General features: G+C 34.4%; 2 protein-coding genes across 13 annotated transcripts; one reads left to right on the forward strand and one right to left on the reverse strand.

The window, feature by feature from the left end:
- On the reverse strand, window positions 1-6,663 carry mdh1b (malate dehydrogenase 1B, NAD (soluble)). 9 transcript variants are annotated; one of them, XM_073949169.1, is made up of 11 exons: window positions 6,609-6,663; window positions 5,971-6,083; window positions 5,609-5,743; window positions 3,484-3,626; window positions 3,237-3,405; window positions 3,066-3,164; window positions 2,903-2,945; window positions 2,142-2,283; window positions 1,740-1,915; window positions 269-408; window positions 1-114 (listed from the first exon to the last, which is right to left on the reverse strand). In XM_073949169.1, exons 1-11 carry the CDS (start codon window positions 6,628-6,630, stop codon window positions 73-75), a joined length of 1,224 nt encoding a protein of 407 aa, XP_073805270.1. In that variant the 5' UTR covers window positions 6,631-6,663; the 3' UTR covers window positions 1-72.
- Window positions 3,162-25,535, forward strand: fastkd2 (FAST kinase domains 2). Of its 4 annotated transcripts, none has more exons than XR_012405402.1 (14): window positions 3,305-3,368; window positions 7,267-7,319; window positions 7,427-8,060; window positions 12,388-12,491; window positions 12,577-12,685; window positions 13,965-14,088; window positions 14,161-14,300; window positions 15,538-15,710; window positions 16,210-16,298; window positions 18,356-18,519; window positions 20,122-20,343; window positions 22,004-22,085; window positions 22,898-23,012; window positions 25,263-25,535. XR_012405402.1 is itself a non-coding variant. In XM_021475935.3 (13 exons), the coding sequence occupies exons 3-13, from the start codon at window positions 7,473-7,475 to the stop codon at window positions 25,398-25,400; spliced, it is 1,959 nt and encodes a 652-aa protein (XP_021331610.1). In that variant the 5' UTR covers window positions 3,162-3,368; window positions 7,267-7,319; window positions 7,427-7,472; the 3' UTR covers window positions 25,401-25,535. The 4 variants fall into 4 exon arrangements, 2 of the variants coding, with proteins under 2 accessions (XP_021331610.1, XP_692810.5); XR_012405401.1 differs by lacking the exon at window positions 3,305-3,368 and adding an exon at window positions 6,881-6,940; XM_021475935.3 differs by lacking the exon at window positions 16,210-16,298 and having other exon boundaries at window positions 3,162-3,368.
- The last annotated feature ends 13 nt before the right edge of the window (window positions 25,536-25,548 follow it).

A 25,548-nucleotide genomic window follows, 5' to 3' on the forward strand; every position in this document is an offset into this window, starting at 1 on the left:
TTTTAGTTAATAATAGTTAGTTTAATTAACATAGTATTGTAGAATAGTGACGTTTCAGCTTCTGGAGAGAGGTCATGCATCATTCTTCAGTGTTTTAGCAGCCATGTCTCTTTCCTAAAGCAAACAGCCACAGAAAACAACTTTGATTAACCACTTAAAATAATTCATTCACTTGTTATTTAATGGCGCTGTAGTCAGTTTTGCTAGAATTTGGTTAAAGAACAATTACTGACAAAATTACATGACAGTTTTTGCTGCTTATACTCACCATTCGAAGTTCATCTGCACAAGCGTCAAGATTTACCCTTAACTCATCTGTAACAATAACATCAGACCGCACTGACCAATGACCATCTGTAAAACTGACAGGCATCGAAAACACCAGACCTGCTGGAATCCCAAACTGCCCTGCAGATTTAGAAAGATCAGAGAATCCATTTACAAGCATTAAAATCTACATTACATACTGTATTATATTTATATAAACACTCACCACCTTTATTAGTTCACCTCATTAATATGAATAACTAATCAGCCAATCACCAAGCAGAAACCCAATGCATTTAGGCATGTAGTTGTGGTCAAGATAATTAGCTGAAGTTCAAACTGAGTTTAAACAATGATTTAAATGACTTTGATTGTGCAATGGCTTGTCTTGAGTATTTCTGAAATTGCTGATCTGTGGGTATTTTCACGCACAATCATATTTTTTTAACAGAGAATGATCCAAAAATGAGAAAATGTTGAGTGAGCGGCATTCTGTAGGTGGAAATTCCGTGTTGATGCTCTATCCTTCGGCTTAGTCCTTGAGTTATCAGGGGTCGCCACAGTGGAATGAACCGCCAGTTACTCTTGCATATGTTTTATGCAGTGGATGCCCTTCCAGCTGCAACCCATCACTGGGAAACACCCATTCTTTCTCTCATTCACACACACACCTACTCGCTATGGCCATTTTAGAGTGTGCCCCCTAATGACAAGACTAATTCTGCTCATTAACAAAACAACAGTAATTAATAATAATAATAATAATTCCTTATATTTATATAGGACTTTTCTAGACACTCAAAGTGCTTTACACATTGGGGGAATTTCCTCATCCACCACCAGTGTGCAGCATCCACCTGGATGAGGCAAAGGCAGCCAGATTGCGCCAGACCGCACACCACACACCAGCTGATTGGTGGAGAGGAGACAGAGTGATGAAGCCGATTATGATAAGGGGATAGTTAGAAGGCCATGATGGACAGAGGCCAGGGTTAAACCCCTACTCTTTTCGAAGGACATCCCAATTAAACCATTAAAAAAAACTGAGATCTGTAAAAGAGCATCTCTGAACATAGGCTACAGTAGACCACATAAGCCTTCAAAGCAGACGACGTACAGCAAAATAATAATAAGATTGAGTTCACTATACTCGGATGGCTCCACAGTCACCAGATCTCACTCCAGGAAAGCACCTGTTGGATGTGGTGGAATGGAGAATTTGCATGATTTGGATGTGCAGCCTACAAATCTGCAGCAACTAAGTGATACTTTCTTGTTAATATGAACCAAAAATATATGAGGAATGTTTCCAACACCTTCCTGAATCAATGCCATGAATTAGGTTCAGTTCTGAAAGGAAAATTGGCTCCAAATGAGTACTACCAAGGTGTACCTAATAAAGTGGCCGGTGAGTGTACATAATCACAATTTATTTTCCAACCCCAGTTTAAAGATGATCGAAATGATCTTGCCTGTACTGAGCACACCCAACGAGAAGACTTCCTCTGGAGATTCTGCATTATTCCAGGCTTTTAAAATGGCCAATATTGCATTAGTGGTTGATATCGCTGTGGCCTTGTTGGTCTTTGATGAAATTGTGGCTCGATGTTTATGTAATAAACTCCTAAAGTCTGTCTTCAGCCATTTCCTTATAAAAAAGAAAGAGAATTACAATAATAACAAATAAAACATGCATTTAAACCACTTAAGATGAGTATTGAACGCTCTTGCAGATTTTCAAGTATTGATTGCTCTCGCAGATTTATTTACTTACTGATAAAACCGTGCCCTTAATAATGTTTGATAAATTGATTCATAATGAAACTGCATGAAAGGGATATATGGCTTGAGTTACGCACTAAAAAGGTCTTTACCAATCATAAATCATTTCCATAACGTGCTGAGAAAAACCATCTGGTCCCCGAATTGCGCCATCATATCTGAAAACCTTCGCCCTCTGTAGGTCAATATGGAAACTGCCACTGATGTTTCCCCACACAATAACATTAGTGATGTCTGGAAAATGAAAACAATAAAAATTGAAATGTTATGCATGCACAAAGTAAAAATAAATGTATAAAATAATAAAATAAAATATCATTTAAGAGTATATATATATATATATATATATATATATATATATATATATATATATATATATATATATATATATATATATATATATATATATATATATATATATATATATATAAATATATATATTATTTTTATATATTATTTTTAAATATATTTTATTATTTTGAAAATTATACCAGTTAAATTTTAAGCATTGAGATTATATATGTTTATGTTTATTTGATGATATATACACACACTAAAAGCCCCTAACTTGCAAACCACTAGATTTTACCCAATTCACTTAAATCTTTTACATATTTAATGTTATTTAATTTTAATTATTAGCATATTTTTACATATTTTAAGAACAGGTCAGAAAAATTAGGCTATTTCATTTTACATAAATAAATCTCTTATGGTGAATGACTATAGAACTTGACATCTATTTTCCGTAAAGTAATTTAAAAACATTACAGTGAACATTTTACTTGTATTTAATAGGATTTCTTCGTATATAAATAACATATACACTTCTAAAGGAGAACAAAAATTCTACCTGATGTTTTGACTGACAGCTTCTGTGCAAGCTGAGTTCTGGCCTCGTATTCCAGTTGCGTTGTCATTGCCACAAAGTTGCGCGGATCAATAGAGGGTGCGTTTTCAATCAACAGTGAACACTTCATATTAATGAAGAAATCTCCTGCCACTAGCACCCTTACGTCTTTCTGCGCGTTCGTCTCGATGAGTTGCCCATAGCGATGAAAATGTTCCGCTACCTGGTCCTTGTCATTCTGCTCATCATTATATTCACCTGCAGGCTGCTGGTCATCCAAAAAAATAATGAAGTGGGCTTCCTGGAATGCTAGCATCTGGTCTGAATGGATAGTTACTTCATGGAGCCGAGGTATGGCGAGGTCCACCGTTTCCATCTTGAGTGCTTGCAACATTTCCTCAGAACCGCTGGTGTCCATGAGGTGAAGGCTGAAGATGGGCAGACCTGAAAACAGCCCCGGGGTGAACAGGTGAGGAATGAGGCTGTAGCAGACGGGGTTCAGAGCACTGAAAGATGGTTTTATTAAGTTAATTGTCATGCTTTTGAAATATAACACAGAAGAGTCTTGATTAAACATCCTCCACCTGCTGATCCAGATGTGCAGAGGCCTGAGAGACTTGAGTCGATGAACTTCCTCCTCCATACACAGCTCTTTGGTCGCTTGATTCTCTTCTGCAATTTTAAGCATCAGATCAGAGTTCATGTCTGAGGTGATGTTATAATAACCCTGCAGGAGAAGACAAGCAGTTATCTACACAAAGGACATGCGTATATATTGCATAGAAATGTTTTAAATCAATTGTGTTTTGGCGGTTTAAACGACTTTTTATCTCGTTTTACGCTTGAACAACTAAATGAATGCTTAAGTCTATTTAATGGAGTCTATTTTAAATAAATTACATCATCGATGGTGTAAAAGAAAACTTATGAAATTGAAAATAGTCACTCCAACCTTTCACCGGAAGTTTATCGATGGCTTAAAAACACTTGCTGTGCATAGAGCCCATTAAAATAAAACTAATTTCAGTCACTATGAGCTGAAATTAATTGAATGATTTGTCAAATTTTGAGTTTTATCTTGTGGTCTAGATCAATAAACAGTATTGGAGTGTTTTACTTAAACCAATTTATTGAACAAATTCGTCACAAAGACGTTACTGTAAAGCAGCAGCAGTTTATTTCTCAAATAAGTAAACAGTAAATTCTCATCTCAACTAGCAAATAGTTTCTAGTTCAGACCAAATTAACACATTTAATAAGCACATTTAAAAAAAAAAAACAGCCTAAATATTCTCCGCTGTCATAACTTTTTTTTTTGGGGGGGGGGGGTGTGTCACTATAATAGGTTTCTCTGATCGAACTATCAATTACATTATTAAAATTGATATTACAGTTTTTCTCAGTGGCTTTGGCGCGTTTCTCACAATACTTTTAAACATTTGCACAACAGTTAATGCATTTCTCAAACCAGTCATTTGTCATTAGTCATTTGTCCACATCCTAGTAGCAGTTTCTCATTCCTTTCAGCAAATTGCAAATGCTTTCGGACATACATCAGTTGCTTTCATACAACTCTCTGCTATTCATTATCATTTGCTTATGTCATGTTAGTCAAAATTAACTAAACTTGTGAATGCTGAATAGTCATTCCATAAAAAACTCATAGTTCTCATTTCATTACTTGAGTTTTCACATACAAAAACGTTGAACTAGTTGTCAAAAACTGTCAAGCAAATTTTATTACAGTTTTTCTCAGTCGCTTTGGTGCGTTTCTCACAACACAAGTGCATTTCTGCACAACTGTTAGTGCATTTCTCAAAACAATAAGTATAAAATGCAAAACCTAGATGATAACCTGCAAAAGCGTGTCACATGCTCAAAATGGATAGTTCATTCCTCAAAAGCAAGTATTGATGTCAATCAAAGTGTCAGTGTCATCAAAATGAAAAGTCCTGACACCATTGTTTATGAACAAGATAGTCAAATGGCTTAGTCATGTTTTCATTATGACCGTTTACTCTGTACAGTTTTTCAATGCAAAAAAAGTCAGATGTTAGTGACACTTCCTGAAAATGCTCAAGACAGCACTATATACTATTAAATCTAAATTGAACAATTTGATGAATGGTGTTTGAAACATATATATTCAGGATCTTCTACTCAGATTCCTCACTATATGCAGTGATGTCTAACTGTACTGTAGTTTTCAAATGGCTGTGCAAATAGTATACCGTGCTGTCTTGAGCATTTTCAGGAAGTGTCACTAAAATCTGAATTATTTACATTGGAAAAAATTCACAAAGTAAACGGTCATAATGAAAACATGACAGCCATTTGACTACAGTATCTTGTTCATAAACAATAGTGTAAGTACTTTTCATCTTGATGACACTGACACTTTCATTGACATGAATTCTTGCTTTTGAGGAATGAACTATCTATTTTGAGCATGTGACACGCTTTTGCAGGTTATCAACTAGGTTTTGCAGTTTGTACTAATTGTTTTGAGAAATGCATGAACTGTTGTGCTAATGTAAATGGCGTTGTAAGAAATGCATCAAAGTGACTGAGAAAAACAGCGACAGATGTGCCAATAGTTTTGCAACAATACCTAATTTACTTGTCTATAGCTATATTACATTTTTTTTTCAAAATGGTTATTTGTATTAACATTAAAAATGATGTTTTATTTTAGTAACCCAATCAAACCTGAGCATGCTCCAGGAAATCACTGAATCCTCCGAGCAGCATGCCTTTCCCACCACGATCAATCAGCTCCCTCCATACTAGAGGAGAGCTTGAGTGTTTCCAGCCAATAGATGCGCAGGTGTCCTCCAGCCATTTCTACACAGACAGATGAAGCACAATGAATAAAACAAACACAGTAGTCAACATTCAATGTGGATCTTTTTTTTTTTTTAAACTTTCCTAAAACAAAAATGGGTGTTCTGAATGATGAAAGGTCATGAACCACTTCAAATGTTGACTAACGTTACTGTATATCAGCCATTGATGTTCAGATTTCAGCATGTGTACAACTGATTAAAGAGCTCTTAAACATCCAGGTTTACCTTCCAGTCATCGGGCGGCACAGGGATCTTGTGGATGTGAAAATCAGGCAGGTTTCTTTGCAGCACATCAGCAAGAAGCTCAGCCTTTGCATAATAAGGACAATCAGCCTTTCCTGGACAGATGAGAGAAGAGTTTTTTTACTAGATAGATAGATAGATAGATAGATAGATAGATAGATAGATAGATAGATAGATAGATAGATAGATAGATAGATAGATAGATAGATAGATAGATAGATAGATAGATAGATAGATAGATAGATTGGTACGTAGGTAGTTAAATAGGTAGATAGATAGATAGATAGATAGATAGATAGATAGATAGATAGATAGATAGATAGATAGATAGATAGATAGATAGATAGATAGATAGATAGATAGATAGATAGATAGATTGGTACGTAGGTAGTTAAATAGGTAGATAGATAGATAGATAGATAGATAGATAGATAGATAGATAGATAGATAGATAGATAGATAGATAGATAGATAGATAGATAGATAGATAGATAGATAGATAGATAGATAGATAGATAGATAGAAAAGAAGGAAAACAAAAAGAAGTAGATAGAATGATAGATATTTAGAAGAAAAAAACGCTCTGAAAGTTAAATAAATTAGTCACAAAACTGACCAACCCGCAAGAACAAACTTCGCCATGTTTGTCCAAACCCAAGCGCGTCCAGTGTTGCTAAGTAACCGTCTCTGAGTGGAAATATCTCGGATTTACTTTCCGTTTGACAAATACATATATATGAAATATAATATGTTGTATTATGCTAAATTAATATGTCATATAGCAAGTGTATTTAATTATTTAAGCTGAGTGTTTTTTTAAAACCGTAATAAAAAAAAATCACGTGATACTGAAAGCGGAACTGTCGTGTGTTATGTGCGTTGTGCCCTCCCTGCTCCTGTCATGGCTGCGCTCATGGTGAAAGCGATAGACATGTGAACGCAACAATCAAAGGTAAAATAGTTTTTATTAAGTTTATTAAAGCTCACGGAATAGTTCAAAAATATAATGTGCTGTAATCGCAAACGTAAACACTTAACCAGATTGCTGTACAGCTGTAGTACGGTATTTTAAGGTTTCCGTACAAGGACATTATAAGGAGATGTAATCACAATGCAGTGATCCTCTTTAATGTTATGTATTTGGCTTGATTATTGTATTACATTATGTCTTGCAGTTTTTATTACATAGCCTCAATACAGATTGTATTGATCTGTTTACATGTCAAATGTTTGTCAAATGCCTATACATAAATATAGATGTATTTCTTTGTTATTCAGATTTAACAAGTGATCCTGTCAGGTGCATTTGAGGAAACTAACAGCCAAAACAAGTGAGTAAAACATTTTAATTATTAATTAAGCCACAAATGCCATGATCTATTATGATTTTACATTATTTAAAGAGATCTCTGATTCACGTTTTCATTTATTAAAACAGGTCACACCATGTCTGAAGCTTTAATGAATCCCTCTGTCAGGAAAACATGAATGTGTATAAATCAGGCTTGGATATGCTCAGATTAGCTCTGAAATCCACATCACCGTGGAAATGTGACTCTTTTATACGGACACAGGCCTCTTCATGCTATAAAATCATTAGCATTGTTGCATCACCTCAGTTGGGGAGAAAAAACACACACTCTTTCAAACAAATCCGGTTTTACAGTCAACACAGTAGTCAAGATGCTGTTGATCTGCAGGTTAAACAAACCACAGAGGCTTTTGAAGTCTCTGATCAAGCGGACAGCACTCCTTTCAGTGCTCATTTACAGAAATGTTCTTGCCCCACGGATGTGTTGGATGCAGTAAAGCAGTTTCCAGCTTCACAGAATGACCTGAGCAGCATCTTCTCACGCATGCGGGAGAGCACCAAGAAGATGACTGCAGAGCAGCAGCGCTGTGAGCTCCAGCTGATGTTTGAACACCCGGGCTTTAGGGAGGTCTGTGAGCGGGTGGTCAGTGATGCCTGGAGGATGAGGTGTGATGATTTGGCTTACACTCTGCTGGCCATCATCAACCTGGGAGTTTCGCAACACACGCGGATTGTGCAGACGCTGCTGAGAGTTGTACAGGTGAGGGGGGAAGCTGTGCGAGAATTGTTTTTCTTTCTTGCTAATCACATTGTTTTGTCTTCTTGGGTGATGATATAGATATTCACCAGTCAATGAAGCAATCACTGAAAGTTGTAGCATTTGCTCAATTTTTACTTTGCTGTTTTATAAAATAAAAGTTTTTTTTTCAGAATTTCTTCCTAAATCATGCTTTTTAAAAAAAACATTTTTTTTATTTTTATGATTTTATTGAATGTTGAAATGAATGTTGAATTTTGATCATATTGAATGTTGATTTTTGTTTTTGTGAAAAACATGGTTCTCTACCATTTGAAGGTTTTGTTTTTTAGTTAGTTTTTTTTTAAAAGAACAAATTACATTTACAGGGCTCAACAATAAGGACTGCCCGGGGCCAGCATGCAAGTCACTCTGCACATTATACAGAAAGGTTACTGGCCCGATCGGGCTAGTGCTACCTTGTCACTAAAGTTTAATTTGGCTGCGACTGTTTGTCAATTGCGTGCTTTCATGCCCACACGTTTGTTTCAGAACCTATCTCGTTTGCCCAGTAAGTACAGTTCGTGGCATATGTGAATCCCGCAATCGTGGTCGAGTCTGCGCCAAATCAATCGGTCTGAGATCGCCAGAATGAGCGATCACAGTGTATTATGGTTGTTTAATGGCCATGTACAATATGAAGCTATATGAAGAGCTATATGAAGAGATGATGAGTAGGGCAGGATGTCATTTCTACTGGCAAATGTGCGTTGCGTTTCCAACCAATCTCACGGCAATTCGTAACTAATTCGTATGATCTAATTCGTAAAATTTAGTACGATTTGCTCATTACCCAATGATGATTGGGGTTAGGGGTGGGGTTAGGTGCCACGCCTCCTTTTTAAAATTGTCCATTTTAGTATGACTGAACTCGTACAAATTAGCCACTAAACTGACAAAACGTAAAATACTTGCGTTTCCTCATGAGATCAGGCTGGCGTTTCATGTCTAATATGAAAGTGAAAGCATACTGAAATATTACAGAGTGCTGTTTATCTGTTGAATGAAAAAAAAAATTGACAGAATTTACCATCTGATAATTTTTCCATATTTTAATCTTATATTTTGTATTATGCAAATTGTTTAGTTCATTTCGACAACTCGAAAGAAAGATCAACATTGATTTATGATCTGACTGCAGTCCCGGTGTTGTGTTGTGATGAGTCTACATTAAAAAAAAACTCGAAGGCTATAATTGATTAAAGCATAGGCTAATATGATTATTATGTTGATGGAACAAGCAAGAACAAGAAGTGAAATGCATTTTAAATCTAGGTTTACAAATAAATGAAAAATAAAAATATTGACAGTATTATAGACTGATGTAATGAGCTGATTTCTAAAATTAGGCATTTTGGTAGGTTTTAAACAAACAAAAAACATAAAATTGTTGTAGTTTTCAACTAAACCATTCACTTTAATTAATCTAATCAGTATTGTATATAAAATAAATCAATTTTAAATTGTCAGTTGTATTTAAAGAAAAGTTATGCTGAGTAACTAAATGGCGAGCTTCTTTTTTTTTTTGATGGGGCCAGAGAAAATTTTGTCAGGGCAAGTAAAAATCTGAACCACTGGCCCGATTGGCCCTGTAGAAAAAAAAAAATCCCTAGTGTTGAACCCTGATTTATTACCTGTATTTTGGTCTATGAAGGACACATTATATTGCAGTAGAGAAATTTTTGAAGTCTAAATGTGGTTCCTCCGAGCTTTATATTCAGCAAAGATTGTGAAAACGCATACTATGAAAATATATTAAGAAATGAAAAAAAGTTTATACTGGTTACCAATAACAAGTGATAACAACTGAGCACCAAATTAGCTTATTAATTTCTGAAGGAATGTTGGACTAAAGATTTAAGATTGAGGTGAAAAGATTTGCATAACAGAATTAATTATATATTATTAACAAAATTATATATTATTAACAAAATTATATATATATATATACACACACACACACACACATATCTATATATATATATACATATCTATATATACTAAAAGCAAAATAACAAAAATGTGATATATATATATATATATACATATATATATATATACATACATACATACATACATATACATATATATATATATATATATATATATACATACATACATATTAGGGATGGGAAGATTAACCGATATGTATCGATACGCGGTCATGCGCGTGCACGATGCGAGTGCATCGGTAGAGCAGCAGAGGATGAATGAAATTTTGGAAGCAAATCGAGATGCATCGGTTTTTGCGAGATGCATCGATTTTTCCGAGATACAGCTTATATATTTAATATAGAATGTATTTTTATTTATTAACAAGTGTTGTCAACTTGTTTTTGGCGCATAATTTAATCGACCTACATAAAGTAAGCCTTAGCAACGAATTTGCGGATGTGCACACACTACAACTCAGTGTATCAGGTGTGCGGATGAAGCTAGTGGAGCGCCCTCAGAAAGCGCGAGAAGCAAAACGAACATTTTATTCCCCACTGAGTTTTAAATCTAAAGTATGGCAAGCAACATTATGGATTGAGGATGGACGACATGACAGGACAGATGCTATTTGCAAAAGTGTGCCGCGCATCTGTAAAATACGCGGGCAGTACGACTAATCTGAAATCTCACTGGAAGCGGCGCCACGGTGTTGTTGTGGAAGCATCTTCCAGTGTTTCTGCATCCCCGGCTTTCGCACTGCTTCAACCAGCTCCAAAAGTGATGAGAAAAGCATTGCAAGTTTTTTTTCCATGCGCAACAGTTCTGCTCGCTCTACGCCAATAACGAATGTTATTGTATTGTTCATCTGCAAAGATATTCAGCCTAGTGTCACGGAGAACGAAGGTTTTAAACACCTCCTCCTGTTAATTTTTATTTAATTATAATAATATTAATAATAATAATGATAAAAATAATTGGGTGTCACGGTGGCACAGTGGGTAGTTTGACCACCTCACAGCAAGAAGATTGCTGGTTTGTTATATTTTTATTAGCCTGTTGTTTACAGTGACAGTGATGTTTCAAAGCAGCATAACACTGCTAGTTCACCACCTTAAGTTTTGAATAATCAGTGGCAAAATATATCTTTGTAAAACTTGTTTTCATAGTTGAAAAGTTAAATCACAATTCTTGTTGTGCAATGGTAAACCTTTATGTTGAAAGAGTGCAAATATATACATATATTTTTAATATATATTGCACTTATACATTCTGTTTATCTTGAAAATACTTAAATAATATGTGCTATATGTTCTAAAATGGCCCTCTACTGTAAACTGACACTCTGGCTCTGAGAGAAAAGCCAGTTTGTAAAAAAAGTATTGGTTTTGCTTGGTTTATAAATAATCAAACTCATTCAATGGCACAGCATCCTCTTTCACATAATCTTATAAACTTGATCTAATTAGTTAGTGCTGAAATATCGCATCGTATCGTGATATGGGTGTGAATCGTATCGTGTTGCATCGCAATATGTCACAAATGTATCGCTAATATATCGGATCGTATTCTTTGTATCGAGATGCGTATCGGATCGGCATTATAGCTTAGATGCCCAACCCTAATACATATACATATATATATATATATATATATATATATATATATATATATATATATGTGTGTGTGTGTGTATATATATACATATATATATATATATATATATATATATATATATATATATATATATACGTATATATATATCTATATATGTATATATATATATATATATCACATTTTTGTTATTTTGCTTTTAGTATATCCTTAACAGGACCATCTTATTAGAATCCGAATAAGCAAAAGGTATGTTCACACATATGAGGAATTTGTTTTTGTGACCGAAGCTTTTACAGTGCAAAAGAAGGACAGAGACAGGATAAAAAATTTTAAAATATAGTTTTAACAATTTTAATTTATTCAAAAATAAAGTAAATAGTGAATGAAAATATATAGAAATTGACAAGGTATATACAGCTATATTACTATATACAAGCTGTTGTGTGCAAATTGGCATGTAAAGTATTTTTTATAACACGATTGTTTCTAAAAAGCTTTGCATAACAAGGTTATATATGATAAATTTGATGCATTATGTATGTATATAGAGTGTGTTTATGTAATAAATGTTTTAAGATGTGTTTTTTTTTGTATATCCTAAACAGTATAAGCTTATTGTTTTTTGTAAGTTTTTTTAATTGCATTTTTTTGTTGTTGTTGTCAATTAATATTCATTATTTTTTTATTTATATCTTATGTCCGGTATATTTGTGTTAATTTGTATCTTTTTTCCCCTTTTTAGGAGCGTCTGAATCAGTTTGATAATCGATCTCTTTCGGTTTTGGCTGCTGGCATTCAGCAGATGGAGAACGGCAATAATGTTCAAGCCCTGAGAGAAGCTTTAGGGTGAGAACATTGTTACACCTTTAATAATGACCTTACAATGTTACACGTGTGTGTGTTTCTATGAGTTTGTGTTGTGATTTTGAAGGTTGCTGCTGAAGGACCGTGTTCCTGAGATCAGTAATGTGGTTGTCCTGCAGAACATGATGCGTGCGATGGGGAAAAACTCTCCCAAAGAGCTGAAGATGCAGCTGGCGGTTCGTTTGACAGTTTGTTTTTTATGCATATTACCTAAAATGATAACATGTCCAGGACAAAAAGCAAAAATGTAAAACATTTAAATTAGTATATTCAGAATAATTTATCCTTTTAATGTCACAAGTTGATGTAAAATTGCTAACAGCAATCCTTTTAAAATTCACAGTTTTGGCAAAAAAAAAAGCCAGAATTGACAATATTCTTTATTATTAATCTTTTGAAAATGTCATAATAATTCATATTAAAAATAATAATAATTCATAATATAAAAGTTATCCTATTTATATACTTTATATATATGTATGTATATATATATATGTATGTATATATATATATATATATATATATATATATATATATTATATATATAAAATATATATTAAAATATATACATATATATATATATATATATATATATATATATATATATATATATATATATATATATATATATATGTATATATTTTAATATATATTTTATATATATAATATATTAATATATATATATATATATATATATATATATATATATATATATATATATATATATATATATATATATATATATATATATATATATATATACACACACACATATATATAAAGTATAGCACTACCTACTGCGCCACTGCCTCGCCACAACTATAAAAGTTTTTAAAATAAAATTAGTTGTTCACTGTATAAAAGTATAAAATTTCGAAATATTTATATTTATCGTGTAATATATTGGTTATTGGCCTCCAAATGTTAAGTGTTATCAGTTATCGATATTTGCCAAAATATCCATATCGTTGCATACCTTATATGTTTATTTATTTATCTAGGCATTTATTTTTAAACAATTATAAAGCATAAAATCAGATTTAAAAAGAATGTATTGAATTACGTTGAATCTCATTAATGCACTAAAATGCACGCTTCTTTTTCTTTATCAAAATCTAAATTGTTCCCTTTGTGTGACATACTTCATACATCAAAGATTGACAGGCTTCATTGTAAATTTAAAAAAAAAGTTAATTGCAACCTTAATTTCTTTATTTTATTTCTTGCAAATATGACTTTAAATATTTCCCACAATGGCTAAAAAAATGAAATATATATATAATTTTAAACTTCACAAATGCAAAGTAAAAAGTCAGTAAACTATTTGTTATACAGTATATAAATGTACGTGTGTATGTGTGTCTATATATATAAATCCTCATACAGAAATGTCAGAGTGAAGTATTGTTTCATCACAAACCGTTTCTGACTCGATCTCTCTTTATTCTCCCTCAGATAAAGACTCTGTCGTTGGCAGATGAGTTTAGTCCACCAAACACCCAGTATGTGTTCTTAAGCCTGGCCGCCATGGACCTGAACTTCAAACCTCTTCTGAACATCTGCAGCAAGAACATTGCAGGTGAGAAGCACCATGTTCATAAAACTAGAGCAAACAGACTAAATCAAGCCCTGTGATTTTTATTACCTGCAGAAAACGTTCATGAGTTTCCCATCAGTCGGCTTGTGATGGTGTTGAAGTCCTGCTATGAGCTTCAGTACAGGAACTACAGCCTCTTCAGCTCCATCTCTGAATACATGACCAACACATTTGATATGTGGTCCAACAAAAAGGTACATTAATTTATACTGATTAAAGAAGATTTCTAATACTTGTGGAAATGTACTGTGCATATCACTGTGAAAATATAGCATATTTTTACTTGATATATGCGACTTAATTTCTGACACATTTATCGGTTTATTGGGTACCAACTGTTTGTGGTATCAGTCCAGATTTTCATCCATCCCTAAGTAAAAATGTTTTCAAAGCCAGGTTGCAAAAACTTCTACTGTATATATTGATATTATTTGATTGCTGATTTCATGGCAAATTATATAATTTTTTTATTAGCATATTTGAATAAAGTACCATGTGGAGTAATGATGGTGAGTTTTCAGATTTGTCGTAAATTTAAATACAGTTTTAAAATGCATTAAAACAGCAAATTATTATATTGCACTATTATTTTACAATATTATTAATTAATTGATTTATTTATTTATTTGCAGCGGGGAAATAAGTATTAAAAACATCACCATTTTTCACAGAAAACATATTTCTAAAGGTGCCATTGACTTGAAATATGTTGCCGGATGTTTGTAACAACCAAAGAAATCCATATATGCTAAAAAACAAATCTAATTACCTTACAAATTAAGTTTTGCGTAATAAAGTTTAATGAATCAGGAAAAAGTATTGAACACATGAAGAAAGGAAGGCGTAGAAAGGCAGTGAAAGCCCAGACAGCAGTTGAAATCTCTCAGTAGTTCTTTAGCAACCCTCTGCCCTTCCTCGTTGTAAATGAATATCAGCTGCTTCAGTCTAACATCTACATTAGCAGGATAATGATGAAGAAGATGAAACCAGGGTGGACATTTCAGCTAGACAATGGTCCAAAACACAGCCAAGAAAACTCTCAAATGCTTCAAATCAGAGAAAGAAAATCAAGCTGTGAAATGGCCCAGCCAATCACCTGACTTCAAGCCAATGGAAAATACAAATTAAAGCTCAGATTTGACAGATAAGACCCACAGAACATCATGATTTCTACACTCTGTTGAAGTCTGTGAAAAACTCACACCCGAGCAATTCATGTGACTTATTAAATACGTTTCAGTAGTTCAGTACTTTCTCCTTGTGTCATTCTGTACTCATTTTTCATTTTCATTTCTCATTTCACTTATTTATTAATGATTGAAGACATCTATTTATTGTAGTGGCCTGTGATAATGTACATAATTAGATTCAATGCAAAAACGTGTTAGTTAATACATTTTTTTTTAATTCAATGTTTTTCATGTCTTCCAGGTGATTCTCTTGCTATTAACCTTTGAGGATCTCTACTTCAGACCTGTGCACCTGTTGGATGCGTTTGCAGAGAGAATCATCCAGAAACCTGACAGTCTGACCCTGAAAGACCTTCTCAGCGTTTTAAAAGTGTTTTCAATGCTCAATCATGACCTGAAAGAGAGAAAGACAGAGTAAGTCACTGTTTTGAAACTTGATCATGTACATTGCCATTCAAAAGTTTTTTAAATGCATCTTTTTATTTGTATTTATTTTAATGCTTCTTATGTTCACTTTTAGGTTGTCTGTATTTATTTGCTAACCATTATAAGAACAAAATGGGAAATATTAACTGTTCTAAAGTGTTTTGAAATGTAATTTATTCTTGTGTTGTCAAAGCTGAGTTGTTGTTTTATAAATATTCAAGAGCTCACACTTAGCTGATGATTGATTATAAAGCTTGTTTGGCATGCTGTCCCAGGAGAGAGCCTCAGAGCTCATAAGATCCCCGAGCCCGGGCTCCCTCCCGTTTGCAAGGCAAGAGGGGAGTTTGAGCTCAGGTAGTTCTCGAGAACTCCTCTACTGAGTAACTAATAAACAGATAGTGAGTGCTCTTAAGAGATAACTATTAACTAGGAGCATGTCTATGGTCCTGATTTGGGGTAGTTATTTACTGAAGTTGCATGTTTTTAGATGGTGGGAGGAAACCGGAGAACACGGGGGAAACCCATGTGAGCACGGGGAGAACATGTAAACTCCGCACAGAAACGTCGGCTGGCTTGGTAAGGACTAGAACCAGTGACGTTCTTGCTGTGAGGCAACAGTGCTAACCACTGGGCTACCGTGCCACCCATCTAGGGAGGAGGAGTAGGGTGGAAGGGGGGATTCTTCAAAACGAAGATGGCTGTGATATGAAACTTAGGGTATTTATAGTGGCTTAGTAATCGTCTGATTGGTGAATAATAAATTGAATAAGGTGGGGATAGCTGCAAGCAATCATAAGCACGTAATTCTTTCGAAATTAGTTTAAAAATAAACGTCACTAAATGTTAAAAAGCAGTTGTGTTGGAATATACATTAAAAATGAACACTTGCTGTCGCCCTCGGGTCATCCAAGATGTTGCGAAGTTTGTTTTCCCCTCAGTAAATCTATTTAAAAAAGATTAGTTGAAAATATGGATTTTGATTCTTAACATGCAAGTACAATTTGCCCCTTGAGATTAAAACAATCACTATCTGTTTTTAAATCTCCCTTAAAAAGGTAATTCTTTTTTGGTAGTTTTGTTGATTTTTATTTATTTTTTTTTTCTGTTATTTCTTTTGGTTTTACCTTTATGTTTTTAAAATTGTCTCTAAGACCCAATCCCAATTCTTTTTTTGTACCCCTGCCCCTTAAAGGGGTGAAGGGGAAGGGCCTCAAAATGTACCCCTGAGAAATGAGACAACACCTGCACACGTCATCATATGTCATGGCGATCTCTTGCTTCATATGAGATCAGCTGATCGCTACTGCTGTAGCTATTGCAGTTGTGCTATTTTTTGGTATTTATCTTTATGAAATCACTGAAGGCATATATAATGTTATCATAATGATACAATGTGGCAATAAGATCGTAACTGACCTGTGCATTTACACAGTGGCCATATTTAGCTATGTAAACACACAAATACAACATTAACATTATAGCAGACACTGTATACAGCTCATTCCCAGCCACTAGACTTTTCTGACAGGGTTTTCAGCTGTCAGCAAGTGTCAGAATGTTGTGGGACTGCTGTACAGTAGTTATGATTATGGATTATAGATCGCCAAATTTAGCGTTTTTTTTATTTATTTCTTTTTTACATATTTTTTTTAAAGCATGACGCTAAAACATGTATGCGGTTATGAATATATATATGAAAACATGTGTTTGTTTGTTGTTAAAATTTCTAATGATAAAAAAATACTAATTTGTGGATCTCCTTACTTCCTAGTGTAACTATTTGCTGTTGTGGCTCGTATATTTTGAGAAATTTTCTTACCCCTTGATTTCGAGTGTGGTCCCAAAAAGTTTCCGTTCGAAGGGCTATCTAGCCCTTCCCCTTAGCCCTACGCCTTCAAGTTTAAGAGAATTGGGACACCCCTATCCCTTCACGGGAACGCGCAAAATGAGGGGTAAGGCTAAGGAGTAGAATTGGGATTGGGCCTAAATTTTACGCTGTCTTGTGTACAGCACTTTGGTCAGTCTTTTAAATGTGCTCTATAAATAATGAACTTGATCTTGTAAGTGAATGGCTACCAGCAACCATCTTAAAGAACACATATCAGGCAGTTGTGCTGTCTTTTCTATTTAAGTGTGAAAAAAAACACATACAGGCAGATAAAAATGACAATACATTGAGGTCCTATGAAGCAAAATGATTTGCCTGTGCAAGAAACTATTCATTACTTAACCATAATACAATTAAAATTACGATTTTAACCATTGCGTTGCATTTTATGAATCACCAGGGACATGTTTAGCCAATGATATCAACTAATACTGAAATAATTTAAGGGACATTGCGTTCTTTTAGATCAGTTTAACATATTCTTGTTGAATTCAGAGCATTTATTTATGTAAATATCATACTGGCCCCAAGGTTTTAAACAGCACTTAAGCAACAATTTTATAAAAAGGAAGTAAATGTTTATTTATTTAGCACCTTTCACAGAGTGCTTTACAGTAAACGAAAATGTATATCAAAAGAGGTGTTATACACATTTCACAAAAATAAAACAAAATTAGAAAGGTGTTTTTGCTGAACCGGACTGTTTCTGACTTCAGTAAATCTGTTTTTGCTGCTTTCTAATCAGGTTTCTGGACTGTATAACAGAGGTCTTGGAGTCATACCTTCCCAAGATGACTCCCAGTGAGCTGCTGAAAGTGAATTATTATCTGGCGTTGATGGAGCACTTTCATCAAATGCTACTGGATAAACTGATGCAGCAGGAAACCCTGGAACAGCTCCTGCAGACAGGTTCACATCTATGATTCTCTTTCTTTTTTTAAATACTTTTTTATGCAGAAAAAAAAAACAAAAGGTAGAGGAAGGGAAAAAAGAGTGGGACGAAGCGGTTGTCATAGGGGTTACAAGATCAAGTCATAAAACGTATAAATCTTTCTCAAAGGGATAGTTCACCCAAAGATGTAAATGTACACACTATTTACTTTCACTCAGGTGGTTTTAATTCTTTATTTTGTTGAAAAGAAAATAAGATATTTTGGGGAAAAAAGCAGAAAACTGGTAATCATTGACATCCACAGTAGGAAAAACATACGATGAAAGTCAATGGTTACAGGTTTCCAGCATTACATTTATATTAGTGCTGGGCAAAGATTAACCGCATCCAAAATAAAAGTTTGTTTTGACATTGTGTGTGTGTGTGTGTGTCTGTGTGTGTCTGTGTGTGTGTGTGTGTGTGTGTGTGTGTGTGTACGTGTTTTTGTGACATATCAGGACACAAATCTGTAAAATGACATGGGTATGATACAGGTATTACAAAAGGGAGGTGAAACATAAGGACATTGGTGACGTTCTCGTTTCTCAAAATGCTTATAAATCCCACAGAATGAGTTTAATCATAGAGTGAAGCAGCAAACAGTTTTCTGTTATGGTTGGGTTTAGGGGTAGGGTGGGGTGAGGGCAATACAATATACAGTTTAAACAGTATAAAATGAACGGAAACCTATGTAATGTACCCACTTTTCACAAAAACAAACGTGTGTGTGTGCATGTGTGCGTTTGTGCGTGCGTGTATGCGTGTGTGAGTGCATATGATATATATGTGATGCATATATTTGTCTTGTTTCTTGTCCAAACATATACATTTCAAAGTAAAATTAAGTTTATTTTAATTATCTTGTTTGCTATTATTTAGTTTATTTTAAGAAAAAAAAAATCTAAATTTTGATTAATTTCTCCTGAAGGCAAAAACTAAACAATATTTTTACTTGATGTGCAAGAATTTTAAGATATTTGAACAAGAAATGAGACAAAGCAAAGGAAGAAATTATTATTATTTTTTTTTGCAATGATTGTTTAATTTCTGTACCTCAATACTGTTAGACTGTCCAGAAAATTGTCAAATAGTGCTATTCAAACCATCACCTGAAACTGTATTTATATCACAATATTTATTGCATAAAAATAAAATATCACTTAGATTTTTCCAATATCGTGCAGCCCTAAATTACACTGCCACTTTAAGACTGAAGAGACCATTTTGAGGGATGTAAGCAAAAACAATGGTCCCGACGTATTTCCTATTCTACATTTTTAATGTCTATAGCTTCCGAGAACCCAAAAAGAGCATTATAAACAGTTATGCTTGAATTGCCTCTTGTTATAGTTATAAAATAGTTTGATTACATGGGCCACTTACATCTCCACATTGAAATGTTCTACACAGATCTATAATAGTCTACATTTGAAGGGGACCATTGAACAACACCCATTCTTGTCTTTGCATGATATTGAAAAACTCTTTAGTCCTCTTCAAATGTTACTAAACATGTACTAGAGAGGATTGACTAGTAAAGTGCACCATATTTCATCTGTGATCTCCTTTTGTGCTCATAGACAAGCCATCTATTAAAGTCCTGAGATGGCTGCACACGATAGATCTGTGTTTGCAACTGGATAAACCTCAGCTGCCGTCCTTCACGAGCTCCAAACCTCTGAACATCACAGTTCCTGCTTTTGAGGCCACAGCCAACCAGGAGATGCTCAGTGCGGTGAGGAGCATTGTGGGAACACATGCTGTTCAGGACAGTGTGCTGGAGCAGAGCATCTATTTCATTGGTGAGTTGAGACTTACTGTGCGTTCACACTGAGAGCGTCAACGTCGCTCTGGCTGCCCTGTCGACAACAATGTCTGCCTTCACAGCGCCGCCAGTGAGAGCGTCACAATTCGCTACATTGATCTTGTATTTAAAGGGGCTGTTTCAGCAAATCACTTACATTCATAAATGTATGGAGCATGTCACGTAAATAACGTGCTCTCTAGCGTGAAAATGTTATCAAATTAATTTAACTATGAAAGATCAAGTTGTTAGGTGCCGTGTGGCTTTGCTTCACTTATCCAATATGTCCACATTAGAGATGAAGATCTTTGCCCAAACTCGACGGAACCCAATGATAGTATTGTGTTGATAAATATTATTTTAAGCTGGAGATATATATATATATATATATATATATATATATATATATATATATATATATATATATATATATATATACACACACACACACACACACACACACACACACACACACACACACACACACACACACACACACACATATATATATATATATATATATATATATATATATATATATATATATATATATATATATATATATATATACATACATACATAAACAGCATGTTTAACAGTCATTTAATGAAGCAAATAGCACAGATATAAATAAAATAGAGAAAAAAAATCAATCAGTGGTGAGGAGTGACAACAATGATAGTAATGTGTTGATAATAATAATGAAAAAAAAAAAGGACAACAGTAATAACGACTGACAACAACCATAACAATAATTACAATAATGAATTAATTTATAACAAATGAATTATTTGTAGCCTACCGTTTCAACTACCTGACCCGCATGGTCTTTGTTTTACCCATGAACAAATCATAAATAAGTAAAGATAAGCTTAGAAGACAGGAACCAACCAACAATATCTGAGATTTTTGCTAAAATTACCAAGTAAAAGTGTGAAAGCGAAAGATTAAAGCAGTGTACTGACGCTGTGACACGGTACCTGATAGATTCAAAAGACTGAAGAGTCGTCAGATAGAGACAAGATTAATTAAAAATCAGGTTTAAAAACTATAGTGAGACGCGATCCAGCGGTACATCCTTGATAAACTGTACACGCTGACTGCCTGGAGCTCAGACAATCATGTATGCTGCAGTGCATAACAGAGTGTGTGTGTGTGTGTGTGTGTGTTTGGTCACGTGATATGCATTTTAAGCAGTATATTGTGGAAGGAGCGCTTTTCAAAAATGCTAGATGAAACATCATTGATGAAATGCCATTTTAAATTTAAGTATTTGTGTAAACGGGGCCTAAGTGTGTATTTTCAGGAGCGGGTTGCTGCTGCTGGGGGCAAGGCAGAGGATCGCGATGCCGGCTCAGCATCATGATGTCTATCGGCCATCAGCGATGGACGATGGCATCCATCTATCGACCCAACCCTATGCTGTACCATGTCATAGCTCATTACCATAAAGTTCCTCGACGCCCACACCACATACGCTGCGCTTCTCCTCGCCACTTATTGGAATGACTTCCAGCTAATTTGCCGCTCTTGGCGCCTTTGCTGTGAACGCACAGTTAAACTGATTTAGTTTGTTATCTGATAGCAGATGGATTCAAATTCAAACTAAGCCATTAATAGGCAAAATAGTTTAATAATGTTCTTTTTCTTTGTTTTAGACTGTGTTATTACGCTGCCTGGAGAAAAAGTAGAAACATGTGGCCTTCATGAGGATTGCGGTTCACCTGAATGTAACCAAAGGTGACAACACAAGATGACTGTGATGATTATATGAATTAAATAAATAGATATATAAAATAATAAAAAAACTATAATATATGAATATAAAAGTTTCATAGACACATTTAAAGGGACAGTTCACCTTTAAAATTCTGTTATCATTTGCTCAATCTCCACTTCTTTCTTCTGTTGAGAACAAAATATGAGAGTGTTGTAAAAAAACACCCATTGAATTCCATAGTAGAATTCCATAGTAGAATTCCATAGTAGGTTTAGTTCATTCATTAATTTTCCCTCAGCTTACTCTTATTTTTACAGGGGGCACCACAGCGGAATGAACTGCCAACTATTCTGGCATATGTTTTACACAGCGAATGCCCTTCCAGTACTCGGAGTCACCCATACACTCTCTCATTCACACACTTATACACTACGGCCAGTTAGTTTATTCTATTCACCTATAGCGCATGTCTTCGGACTGTGGGGGAAACCAGAACACCTGGAGGAAACCCACGCCAACACGGGGAGAACATGCAAACTTACCACAGAAATGCCAACTGACCCAGCCAGGACTAGACCAATGACCTTCTTGCTGTGAGGTGACAGTGCTACCCACTGAGCCACCATGCCACCGTACTTGCTATAGAAGTCTAATATAGAAGCTGCTTTTTCTCAACATTCTTCACAGTATTTAGTTCGGTGTTCAACAGAAGAAAGCAATTCATAAATCAAAATTAGAACCAAACGTCAATAAATGGATAGTAAATGTTCATTTTTGTGTGAGCTATCTCTTTAAGAGCTTGTCTCTCTCTTTATATTTCTCTATATTTCAGGATTGCAGTGATCTGCGCTCAACCTAATTCCTTTTGCTTCGGTACGACGCATCCTCGAGCCAGCTTGGTTATGAAACTTCGCCATCTTGAAAAACTTGGTTATCAACCTGTCTTGGTAAGTGTGTTAATTCTGTCCGTGCACTAATAGTCATGTTATGGTTTTTGAAGTGTTTGTTCACACTTGGTTCAATTTAAACAAAGTGGCCGTTTAAGTAGTTATTGTGGTGTGCATTTGACAACACAGACTGTACCTCGTGTTTGTTTCATACAGATTGCAAAACCAAAAAACTGTTGTTTTCAAGTGCATGTGATTCATTTAAAAGGACATATTTCAAGCTTTATGTCGATATATTACTCGTGTCTGTGAAGCAAGTATTCGCTGAGATTCCAGTGTGTTTGTTGACCACTAAACTGCTGTAGAAGCCCATGTCTGGTCCGAGCTTTTCCCCTGGAGAATCCTAATGCCGAGTTCAGACTGCATGATTTTCAAAGTAGTCGTGTCACAGATGTTTTCACACTGCATGACTATCTGGGCTAGTGTTTCGTCGCTGCTTTGTTTACACTGCAAGATGGATCGGCGACATGGACATTCACATTGCATGACTTTACTATAGGGAGAATCGCCGACAACTTCGTCCAAACTACGTCTCACAGCCAAAAACATGTAGTATGTCTTTTGTTATTAACTACATAATGAGAAAGAAGCCTTTAATGGGGTAGAACATGTACATGTTTGCTCACCTGGGTTTAAAGGGAATTAGCCATTTCTCCTCAACGTTGATGATAAACTAATTTCTTTCTGTATGAAACGTCAAACAGACACGGTTGCTCCTGTGTCCTGTCAAACCTCCACTGGTTTTTCCTCCATTTCGTGGGTCCAAATAAACCGAAAAAGAGCGCTTTTAACTTCTCCCCCAGCCTCCCGCTGGCCTGCAGCAGGTTTACACACACGCACACACAAGTGAAAGCTGCTCTCTCATTGGCTGTAGGCGATCGCTGATGTTATTTTCAGTCAAAACTCAATTCACACGGCATGATTTGAATCGCCGACAGCTCCAGATATTCAGCACACCAAATATCTCGCAGGCATCGGCGACTCATCGGCGATTCTCTCAGATCGCGTCTCTGATCGTTCATACTGTGTGATTGTCGCTCACGTGCACGAGCAGCGATTTGCCTGTGATTTCAGGCATTTGTCGCCGATTTCTCAAAACCTGTCGGCGAGCCAAAATCGGGGCTAAAATTACGCAGTCTGAACTAGGCATAAGTCTGTAGAGATTGATGATTGGCTCCTGTATTAGCAGGCAGGGCTTTATCCGCTTGTTAAGTGGTGACGTGTTTGTGACGTATGTATACTGTTTCCGGGTCCAAGCCGCCATTCATTTGAGTGGAGAAATCATTCGTTTATGATCGCGTTTTATTCCTATCACACATTAAAGTAAATTTTATATAAAATCATAGTGTACTAAACAATCTCTGGGCTTGCTGCATAACAAATACCAAAAATTTTACAATTTATAAAAAAAATTATCACTTTCTGGCCATCGGATATTAGGCATGGACATATATATTGCGGTCGTGATTTTCGAAAGCATTAAATCGCTTTGTAAACATTTATTATTATCATTTCATGAGTCTGCCCATTCAGTTGAATAGAGCGCTTGGACCCGGAAGCCGCTTTGCGTGACGTCACACTTAACAAGCGGATTCTTCATATTGACCGTTACACTTTTCCCCATTCAAAACTATACTAGTGATATGTTTTGTGCATTCTATAGTCTTTGGATCAGGCCAGTAACGATCCTGTCTGCTGTCCCGATGAGCATCTTGCACCCTGGTCGCTATTGTTGAGCTCTAATATATATTTTATATTTTTATTATTTAATTATAATTTTATTATTTATATATATATATATATATATATATATATATATATATATATATATATATATATATATATATATATATATATATATATATATTTATATTTATATAAATATATATATATATATTTATATTTATATAAATATATATATTTATATTTATATAAATATATATATTTATATTTATATATATATATATATATATATATATATATATATATATATATATATATATATAAATATATATATATATATATATATATATATATATATATATATATATATATATATATATATATTTCTTTTATTTATTATTATTATTATTATTATTTATTCAATTTAGTTTTTACTCTGGATCAAATGAACCAAACAACATTCTTTGAACACTCTTTTACATATTATTTGGAGCGATTCATGCTTAGAGTGATTTATCCAACTATTCTCACTCAGTCATATTTCTATTTATATCCCATCACTTTTAGGTTCCCATCAATGAGCTGAACTCTAAAACTGAGGAGGAGAAGATCAAGATGCTACGGACACTCATTTTTCCAGCACATGAATCACCTGAATCGCAGAAAATATCAAACAACAGCCAACAAAAAGAGGACATTTCATAACTATTTTAATACAGATGCATTGTATAATATTAATATTGTACTGTTATGTTTTTTCCCTCCAAACACAAGATGAAAACTCAAACAAAAGAAGGAATAAATATGCACTGAAATGTTTTAATAAAAATTATTTAAAAAGACATTGATTTGC

The sequence above is a fragment of the Danio rerio genome, chromosome 1, assembly GCF_049306965.1.
Source record: "Danio rerio strain Tuebingen ecotype United States chromosome 1, GRCz12tu, whole genome shotgun sequence".
Classification (NCBI taxonomy): domain Eukaryota; kingdom Metazoa; phylum Chordata; class Actinopteri; order Cypriniformes; family Danionidae; genus Danio; species Danio rerio.

Bases quoted from the DNA above. Each gene is read 5' to 3' on its own strand.
- mdh1b (XM_009305644.4), bottom strand. From the start codon at position 6,630: ATGGCGAAGTTTGTTCTTGCGG. The intron at 1,916-2,141 runs GTAAAGACCTTT...CTTTTTTATAAG, and splicing joins ATGGAAATGATTTATGATTG to GAAATGGCTGAAGACAGACT. The intron at 115-268 runs GTGAGTATAAGC...TGTTTGCTTTAG, and splicing joins GTGCAGATGAACTTCGAATG to GAAAGAGACATGGCTGCTAA.
- fastkd2 (XM_021475935.3), top strand. From the start codon at position 7,473: ATGAATGTGTATAAATCAGGCTTGGATATGCTCAGATTAGCTCTGAAA. The intron at 12,686-13,964 runs GTTCGTTTGACA...ATTCTCCCTCAG, and splicing joins AGCTGAAGATGCAGCTGGCG to ATAAAGACTCTGTCGTTGGC. The intron at 23,013-25,262 runs GTAAGTGTGTTA...CATCACTTTTAG, and splicing joins TTGGTTATCAACCTGTCTTG to GTTCCCATCAATGAGCTGAA.